Genomic DNA, 10,529 nt, shown 5'->3' with positions numbered 1-10,529 from the left:
TAGTGTTACCAATTTTGTATTGTAAATTTGATTTTTGGTTAAGCTTTTCGGAATCACATAATATAGTGTTCTTCTGATGCCTTATTTTCGCAGCAATCAAAACCTGATATCCAGAAGTAGGTTACTGTGGATCAGGAAGAAGGAAACTATGGAACTAGCTCACTATTGATGCTTTTCGTGAAGCCGACATAAAATTCCTAACAAATAAAAGCTGGAAAAAGATGGAACTTCATTACCACAGGAAATAGATATGATGAATTATATAATAACAAATTTTGTTTAGTACATTTTTCTAAGGAGTGGATTATGTATAGGCAAAAGCAACTGAATATCAGCCATCTGCACCTTCTTGTCATCCAGTCGCAGTCTGGTAGTAGTAATTGTAGGTAGGTAGTAAACTCCATGATAGTTTGCCTTCAACCTATTAAATTCATGGGAAGGATTTGCTAAAGTTTCATCTTGAACTTCCAAGCATATATGTCACCTCAGATGGTAAGCAATTTAGTGGCTGCAGCAGTTAGAGAATTGTGCAGATGTGGATCGCCTCGTCATTATTGCACTCTATTTAAAGTTTCTCCTCATCTGTTCCTAACTGCATAGACCCTTCTGTTCCTCACACAATTTGTTATCTGATGCCATTGCTACAAGTTCATCAGACTTGAGGGTTTAGAATCTGCATATATTCACTCATAATGCTATTTACACATCTCCAGGATTGATACCTTGGGGCAGAAATTTAGCTGACTTTTATTTCTTCCTATACTGCATACATCCTCTTGTAGCTTTCACTGTAAAGCTCTGTATCTGATGCCACGGACATCGAGTATGAACGTGAATGAGTCTCAGCCCTCCTTATGCTCCTCATCTTCGACTCTTCTAGCCTATGTCGAACCACACAATAGCACATGGAACCAATAGTAGTGAGCATTATGGTGCTACCAATGACAGTTGCATAGATAGCGAGCCCTCTTTCCTTGTCTCCAACCACCACATATGTGAGTGAAATAAAGGAAATTGAAATAGAGAGGCAAGCTGCCCACATGAGCTTGTTTATCCAAAACATGAGTTGCTTCTTTGCCTTTTGTTCAATCACAACCACAGAAGTTTGTACTACGACAACAGCAATGGAAATAAACAAGGCCATACTGTCAAACAAGAAGAAGATTATGAATGCCGCTTTCCTAGCTATGTGTGCTTCACCGAGTGAAACCCCATCTGTTTTGTCCTCAACGTATTGGCCAGGTACAGTGAAGATGGCAGCAAAAGCTACAGTAGCAATAAGGACAGCAACAACTGTCGCGTTGTTGATGGCATTGTTAAGACCACTAATGTGGAGCTTTTTCACATTCTTTGCAATTTTCCGCACTTTGAAGCCAGTTTGACGGCTGTGTTGGAGTTGGGACTCCACATCATGCCTTATGTCACTGACAGTCTGCTTGAGTTGCTTCGCAGCATTGGGAGGTCTCCCGTGATCTTTAGAATGGGTAGCTCCTGCCTCCTTTAAAATGGAAACGAGCTGCAGAGATCCAGACTTTTCTGCAATATCAAGAGCGGTTTCTCCAGCCTTATTGACAGCGTTGAGGTCAATGCCCTCGATTGATATTAGACATTGTACCATCTGCAATTATACGTAGTTAAGTTTCAAGATGAATGCTAAAAAGAGAATGCACAGAATAAGATGTCTGGTTCCTATATTGAGCATGCATATGTATTCGATGAAAGAACCCAGTTATAAGATCTTAACATGAATGCTAAAAACAGAGTACACTAAATAAGACATTGGGTTACTATACTGAGCATGCATATATAGTCAATGGAAGAACCTAGGTACAAAATCTATGTCAAAAGCAAAAGAATTCTCACGTAAACCTGAGGAACATCAGATTCACACATAAATTTCTAAAACTCTGAGTAATTTGATCTTTTTTTCCTTTTTTCTCTAAGCGAGTAGCTTTGATTCTTAGGTGCTGCTTGTTTGAAGTTTTTGCATTTTTGAGTATGCAAACTCAGTCTTTGTGCTTTTGCAGCAAGTGTTTGTTGGAGCTAATCTTGAAAAAGAGAACCTTTTTTTAAGACTTCCAAACTCAGTTTTGAAATCTTTCTAAAACTCATAAACTAACGATTTGGATTTTTTAGTTTCTAAAAGATTTGAAAAACTGAGTTTGCATAGTTTCAAAAAACTGTAACCTTTTTTAGGAGTTTCATGGGTAAAAAACAAAGTACCGAGAAAATGTCAATCCTAAGAAAGTAAAGGGTCATTTGGTAGGAGGTATTAGAAAAAATAATACAAGCATTAGCTTTGTGCTTTACTAATACCTTGTTTGGTACATTTTTTCAACCTATGCATAACTAATACTTGCATTAGTTATACATCATACTTGGTATTAGCCTATGTATAAGTAATGCATAGAAAACCATGACATTAGTAATACCAAGGCTATTAATGCATGCATTAGTATGGTTAAAGACAAAATTGTCCTTAAAGTCCCTTAAAGCTAGAGAATATGGAGGGCATTTTTGTAAACAACTATTTTTCTTAAAAATTATGCAATCCATTATAATTTTTAATACACCACACCAAACAGTTTATAAGAGATAATATCTGCATAACTAATGCTTGCATTACTAACCCATGCATTACTAATCCCTGCATTACTAATACACTGTATTCTGCAATATTCTTATAGTGCCCTACCAAACGACCCCTAAGCAAGAAACTCTTCGTCCTTATAAGCAGTAACTAGTGTCAGCTTTCTTGTTTTCAGGGGGCATCAAAATTACCAGCTGTGTAAATTAGCTTAGCTTGCAGATATCAGGCTTATCCAGCATCTGCAACCATCTCCACGATACAACAAAAAGTTTTCCTCCATAAACTCACCCACCACTTTTTCTTTCTTCACAGAAGTTGTAATTTTCAATGTGATTAACAAAATGAACAGTTCTGCCTAAATTCAGATACATTTGACGTCGACATATAAAGCACATATCACTAGTTCACCTTAAAACTTTCTGGAAGTCACTAGTTTACAAGAAATAATAGTTAATAAACTGAGACCAACCTGCTGCCGTCCCTTTATAGTTGCAACATGAAGTGCTCTGTTTCCTTTGTTATCTTCCAAAGCCAATACAGCAGGATTCGGTTTGATTAATTCAAGCACAATATCAACATTTTGACCCTTTACAGACATGTGCAGGGCACTTTGGCCTTTTTTATCCGTTCTAAAGTCAATCTCAGGATCTTTGCTCAGAAGAGATTTAACTATTTCCAAGTGTCCCATTCTTGCAGCTGTATGAAGAATAGTCTTGCCATTGTTACGAGCTATCTTCGCAAGGTTTGAGTCAATCTCCAGAAGGAGATTCATTACATCAAGGTGTCCCTGAGCAGCTGCTGTATGTAAGGCTGTAGAATTGGACAAATCCGTTGTCATCACTAGATTTGGAAATGAATGCAACAGTTCCTTCAGTACCTCTGCAATGTAATCCCAGAAAATATTTTTAGAGAGTAGAAATAAGAAAGAAGCATTCTAATTCTAATTCCAATTTAACAATTGTTACTCAGAACAAGCTTCAGAAAATAACAAGCGATCCAGAATCAAGAATTTAAATTTATTTCACTTGTCATCACAAGTTTGTAAGCTTTGATATACTTAAACAATAGAGGCTAAGCACAAACTAAATCATACTAGTGATGGCCTAACTCAAAACTGTGAGTAACAGTGTTAAGCTTAATGAGTCTTTTTCTCATGAAGTAAATAAGCTTAATCGTCAAGCTCAAGTAATCTTAAAGTTCAATTCTTCGTTCTTTTATGATAAAGGTAGAACATGACCCAGCTCGTGCACATCTTGATTAATCCACGGATACCTGGTCCTACCAATAAAGGTATCGGGTCACTCTATCCACCTTAAAAAGATGGAAAGAAATCATCTAACTTTTTTTGCCTCTGGTAGGATTTGAACCCTGATCCCCCATGGTCCATTCCAACTCCACTGATCGTGAGGCTACCCCCTTGGCAAGGAACCTTAAAGATCAAAAACGTTCATCAAAACTAAGCTGTACTGAAAATACAGCACTTATTGAGGGGGGGTTGAGGAGCTAAGCTATTGACAAGCTGCTCAAGATCAACCCGGTCTAGTTTCACAAGGCAGTTTATCAGGTTCACGCTTTATTCAGATACTCAAATAGATAGGAAACTTAAAAACGAGGACGAAGAAAAAGGATTTCCTCAAGTTTCAGTAGAGAAGAAACGAAGAATTATCATAACCAATTTTTAAGTGAACAAGGGACGGCAAGAAACATCGTTATTCATTGCACTCAGTGTTGGTTGACATCGTAATTGGATGTGATTCTAGTTATGACGCCAGGAATCTTAGCATCATTTGGCTCCAGAAAGCAGTAACATCCATGAACGACATGGCTAATTGGGTGTGACAATCAGGACTAGGAAGCAGCAAAAGAAGTGTTAAGCTGACAAATTTTGGGAATTTGTTGGTGAGTAGAAGAATAGTTGTGGAAACCTAAATGAAAATGATTCGCAAAGCCCCCAAAGAATGAAAAAATCCTGCACTTCATGGGCTAGTGTAAACAATAGTTTCAGAAGGATACATCATGTCCATTCCATAAGATTTATCTTTAATTTTAATTCCTGCAGAAAAATAAACTATCCACTTTTTGTGATGTTTCTCCAATCAAACAACTATATATTTCTTTAAACAAGTAATCATTGTTTCAGGTTTCTGACATTTTTTTATTTATTTTCTCTTAACAAGAAATCATTTTTAAGGGATAGACATGTATCACTTTTAACTCAATTAATATTTTTACTATTTTTAGCTTCAAATTTTTTTATTGGGAAAAAGGTTTACGGAATGATTGTATCAATAGAGTTTCAAGTAGTTGATCTAAAGGTACAACTTATTTTAAGGATCTGGACAATCTTTGCAGGATGGATTCTCGTTCAAGCCATTTTGACTCCTACAGATATGGATAAAAGTAATTCCAACTCAAACCCTTTCAACTTCTATGCCACCACAAGACACACTATTCTATAGGTCCTTATGTATCTACAAAATGCTCACTTCAGGTAATTCATGATTTGTGCAGATGCTAAATTCACCCTCTCCTAGGACGATTTTGTTCGGTGACATAATTGCATAGTTATCTCTTAACAGCTTTCTTAATTTTAAATTTCAAAACTGCTGCTTTTCTATTTCATGTATTAACAGGATATATACAGCAGTCGTTCCACTGTGTCACACTACACTGACTTATATACCTTCCCACCCCTACCGAGAAATAGAACTAAGTAATCCTACATCAAATGGCCGAGAAACTTTGCACTACTAATCTTGAATAACTTGGACCGCCCCCCTCCAAGCGAAAGTTTTGCACTCAGATGAAAGGAAAATACAGATTAGCATCCTTCAGCATCTATCTGCTATAATATCGCAATATGATATTAACAGCCCAATATTTTCATAATTTGATAGTGGCCGAATGCAGGAAAGTTAGCTTTGGTTGCTCTGAACTTAGTCTTGTCCTCTAATTTTCTATTATGGAAGAACATGTTTTATATGCCAAGTCTTCAAATGGAAACATTTTTTTAAGATAAGTTATCTAGTATTTTACTAAAGCTACAAGTAATCTGCACTAGAGCAGGCTTAATTTAAAGGTTTTAGAAGAAAAAATCAAGGATGCAAGTTGCTCTAAATGGGGGGCTAACAGAAGCAATAGGTAGCATGTGAAAATCAACCAGTGTCAAGTGCATCGTACCAATAAAACATACGCATTATCTCACGAGGATTACAATCTGTACTAGAAGGAATCATTGACTCAAAACCAAGGAAGGAGAATGTTCTCTTTTTATCTTTTTCTGTGGGCACGAAGACTCACCAAGATGACCCTGCTTTGCTGCAACATGGAATGCATCATAACCATTTCTCGCCAGAATGGAAGCCGTCTGAAGGTCTAAATGTTTTAACAACTCTGCAACAACCAAGGTATGGCCATTCTCCGCCGCAACGTACAAAGCAGTCTCACCCTCCTGGTTTTGCTTAGATAACAAATCACTGATGCCTTTGCTATTATCAAGCTTCTGCACAATTTCTTTCACCTTCCCTAGGTTACCTGCTCTAACTGCCAAGTGAAGTGGAGAATCCCCTCTTTTTCCTGGTGATTCCTTACCCCTTTTCCTCTCACCACCACCAAAGCTCAGCTGCCTCTCCATTGCTATCCTAAAGCTTTTCTGTTTCTCCATCAACCCTCTAAAGCTCTTCTGTTTCTCAATCGTCCCGTTTCGAAAACTCTTCTGTTTCTCCATCACCCCACGAAAGCTAATCTGTTTCTCCATCACCACCACAAAAGTTCAATCCGACCCTTCAAATAAATTCTTCTATATCCGACTTTTTGTTTCCCACTTTCAAGAACTACAAAGCTTGAAACTTTTCATCATTATCAGGTCAGTTTTTTCAATTCTAACTACTAAGATAACCCCCCAAAAGAAAAGGACAAGAAATTCAACTTTCACCCTTTTCTAACTCAAAACATATCATATGAAAATTTACAAAGTTAGTCCAAATTATCAAACCAAAAATCAGAAATTCTAACCAAGATTCTTCAAGCAAATTAAAACTCCAAACGTTGAGTATGGTGCAAATCCCAGCTCTTATAGTAAGCTCCCAAACACAAAAAACAACAATCTTTCACTGGATTCACAGAAACAAGACGAATTACCTTGAACTCAATTTTACATAAGAAGTCAAACCAAGCAACCAAAGACCCAAATTTTCACCCAAAAATAGAGCTCAAAACCTCATTCTAAGCTGAAATGAGACACAAACACAGATTCTCCACTCATTAAAGCCAGAGATAGACAATTTTATGCGAATCTTGAAAAAAATCCTTAAAAAGATCAAAAATAGGAAACGCCACCACTCTCCATGTGGGATATAACAATTCACATGTACTGTAATAATAATTGTAGTTTAAGCATCTTAAAACAGTTACTGAAAGCAATGCTCTTTTATTTTAAATTAGTATTTTATTTCACTTTTCTAGAAAGTTAGTCTCCACTATTATCCACCCAATTGAAGTACACCAACAAAAGAAAAAGAATAGATTTTTACTACTAGTATTATTTTAGCCTCTTGTTTTTTTTGGTACTATATATAAATACTAGAATAAAAAAGTTATGTTAGTGAAAGATGCAGATTGTTGGCCGCCATTGATGTTGACATGATATATAGGTGCACTAAAAGACAAATATATACAGAGAGAGCAAGGGACCATAGCATATTGCCATATTTTTTACAAGGAGATGGAGATAATTGGAGACTTGGAGTTGAGCACTCTACCATGTGGGCCCCATGATATGATGAATTGGGATAGTGGGGTCCACTTTAAGAAATGCATGAAGGCACGGAAGGTAATAACAGCAAATAGATGGCTAATAAGCCAAGGGTCAGTCCATTTTCATGTCTATTTTGAAAATTTTCTCTCTTTTTATTCTTTGAAAAACAGTTTTCCATTCATCAGGTCAAGATGAAAATTATGGCAACTAGGATAGCTTTTTGGGGAGATATTTTGGAAAATACTTATAAAAAAGGATATACTAGCACTTTTCATCTTTGTGATATGTAAGTAATTAATATTTAGTTAATTAAGTTTTATGTTTTTTGCGCATTTAATTCTTATTTATCTAGTATTAATTCGATCTTGTATGGGGGCGGACACCTACTTAGCTTTGGAAGGCCAAGAAAGTTGTTAGACTTGATGATAGGGAAACCAGAAGCCCTCATGAATTAGGAAATATATTTTTAGAATTATATTAATCTCGAGTATGAAGTAATAGTAAAACTTTATCATAATACATGGATAATTATATGGTGTAATATTTAGTAATTCATTAAATTGGTTAAAAATCGCAAGCAGATGGATTAAAAGCGTATATCTCAATTAAATTAAGATTAAATGCGTTTAGACAAATAATACAAGGACGAAATCAAATTTATTGATAGTGCGAGACTAAAAAAATGATAATTAGTTGGAGAAAAAGTGTTCGTACTCGTTTCTTGAAAAGTTCTGTTCTGGTTCTCAAAAAACTTCTTAAAATGAAGTACATCAAGACAATTTTCAATCAAAGAAATTTTCTCTTGAAAATGTTTCAAACAAACTGTATACGGTAAAAACCGGTTAGTCCTTTGTACGAACTGGTCGAAATGGTAATGTACTGGATCGGAGAAGCATCTTCATAATCAAGTTGAGGTCCGAAGTCAGGTCACCAAGTTTTGAGCCCTAGAAACCGATCAATGTCGAGCTTGATATCATTATCGAGCTCGAATCCAAATCGAACTATGATACAAAGTAAAGTTATCGAGCTTATGAGGCAGGAACCGACCAACACTGACCCCGAATCAATATAAGAAGTCGGGTCAGAATCGAGCTCGAGTCGAGATCGAGAGCTCGAGTCAAGATCGAGAGCTCGAGTTTATACCAAGCTCGAATCAATATCGAGCTCATAGACAAGAGCCGTTGCAATCCCACTAGAGGAGAGAATCCTGACAGGAACTATGGAAAAGCTGATTTATCATTGGTCTCCCACTATATATTTTTAATTATATCTAAACTAGGATTCCTCCACTATAAAGGGGATGATTATTAATTTTGAAAGGACCAAATTTTAGCATACATTATAACTGAGATATCATACACTCCGCCATTAAAGAGTTATCCTTTTTTAGCTTTATCAATAGATTTATCTTGCTTAATCTATAAATCACATTCTTCCGAATTTTGCTTATTTTTCATTCTATATAGTCAACACTTGATATTTCTATTAATTCTTACGATTCGTGCCAAGTTATACCACATACCCTTAGAACTACGTACAAATTTAACTCAATTCATTTTACGGGTAAACACAAACACCTCAATTCTTTTAATTTAAAAACTTCACTTGGTTTAACACCATGAATCTTAAAGTGTTGCTGATCTCAAAATAACACTAAGGCCTCGTTTGTTTGAACTTAATGTAGGTCTGAATCTTAATCATTCAGATCTTAGACATTAAGGCGTTTGATTTTAAAGTCTGAATCTTCATCATTCAGATCTTAATCATTAAGTGTGTTTGTTTATTTTACTTCACAGACACTTAATGATCTGAAAAGGTCTGTATGATTAAGATTTATAACCAAGACTTAATTTTATGAAGATGTTATCATCCACAATCATTACTAATTGCCGCCACCACCATCCTCAACCATATCCGTCATCACTAATACCACCCCCACCAGCATCATCCTTAACCATAACCACACACTCACCCACCTCAACTACCACAAACCAACCACCCCATCACCATCAATAACCATAGCCAGCACCACCCACAATTATAAACGACCACCGCCTTTAGTCGGCACTCACAGGCACCTCCGTTAGCTATCACCACCACCAATTATCATGTATATAGATATTATTGATAGAATATTAGATTAATTAATATTTTAGTTGAATTTTATGTTTATTAATTTTTAAATAAAGATAAATTTTATATATTCAGATGTTAAAAAAATAAATAGTCTTAATTATTTAATATTCAGATCTTAATACACAACTTGATATTTAAATGTGTATTCAGATTCAAATATCTTAATCTTAATACATATTTTGATATTCAGATATGCATTCATATTCTGACGTTTTAATCTTAAAAAAATAAATGATCTAACCGTTAAATCGAAAGAAAAACAATGGAATTAATCTAAAATATGTTGATTAAAATAAACAAAACAAAAAATCAAAGAAAAAGGAGAATATTAAAATATTATCATTTAACTTGGAGTAAGCACAAGACAAAGTGAATCTAGAAATAAGAATTTGCTCCTTTAAACTTAGCAAAAACACCGACCCTCGTGGGCTGATTCTGGAGTTCCATTCTGACGCCTGGATTGCTTGTCTTTTTATTTCCTATTAGTATTAGTACCCGCTACTATGCGCGGATAATATTGTGATCTTGCTAAATTTTATAAATTAGAAAAAATAAATTATATAAATAACTATTGGCAGTAACTCAAATATTATAACCCCACATATAGTCATTAATACAAACAAACAAAAATATAATATAATTCAAAAATAATTAACACTATACGGAGTAATAAATAATAAGAATGTATATAGTAATATCTTAATTTAAATTACAAAAATATATTCTATTATTATCTCAACAGAAGTACCTCTCGCAACAACAACTACTTTTGCTAACTTAAAGTTACACTATTTATTACGTTCAGTATTTTAATATTGAAAGACAAACTAATATACATATATGATGGTTTATTGACAACTAAAATATTCTTACTTTTGAGAGTTACCAACATATAGAACAGTTGGATCGAAATTTGCTTAATAATTGTGATGTCACTTCAATTTTAACCACACAATTTAAGTCACTTTGCTTTTAACAATTTAAATGACATCTTTGGAACATAGACGGTTGTTCAGGTCACTATTTGTAAGTAAGAATATTCGATAA

General features: G+C 35.0%; 1 protein-coding gene across 1 annotated transcript; it reads right to left on the bottom strand.

The window, feature by feature from the left end:
• Window positions 1-232: 232 nt before the first annotated feature.
• LOC107763856 (ankyrin repeat-containing protein At5g02620-like) lies at window positions 233-7,132 on the bottom strand. The gene is made up of 3 exons (XM_016582362.2): window positions 5,891-7,132; window positions 3,060-3,469; window positions 233-1,618 (listed from the first exon to the last, which is right to left on the bottom strand). The coding sequence occupies exons 1-3, from the start codon at window positions 6,345-6,347 to the stop codon at window positions 758-760; spliced, it is 1,728 nt and encodes a 575-aa protein (XP_016437848.2). The 5' UTR covers window positions 6,348-7,132; the 3' UTR covers window positions 233-757.
• Between the last annotated feature and the right edge of the window lie 3,397 nt (window positions 7,133-10,529).

The sequence above is a fragment of the Nicotiana tabacum genome, chromosome 21, assembly GCF_000715075.1.
Source record: "Nicotiana tabacum cultivar K326 chromosome 21, ASM71507v2, whole genome shotgun sequence".
NCBI lineage: Eukaryota > Viridiplantae > Streptophyta > Magnoliopsida > Solanales > Solanaceae > Nicotiana > Nicotiana tabacum.
This window is presented reverse-complemented; position numbering and strand designations above follow the sequence as displayed.

Coding starts and splice junctions, on each gene's coding strand:
- LOC107763856 (XM_016582362.2), bottom strand. CDS start 6,347: ATGGAGAAACAGATTAGCTTTCGTGGGGTGATGGAGAAACAGAAGAGT. Junction 3,470..5,890: donor AGCAAAGCAGGGTCATCTTG/GTGAGTCTTCGT, acceptor ATTACATTGCAG/AGGTACTGAAGGAACTGTTG. Junction 1,619..3,059: donor CTATAAAGGGACGGCAGCAG/GTTGGTCTCAGT, acceptor GTATAATTGCAG/ATGGTACAATGTCTAATATC.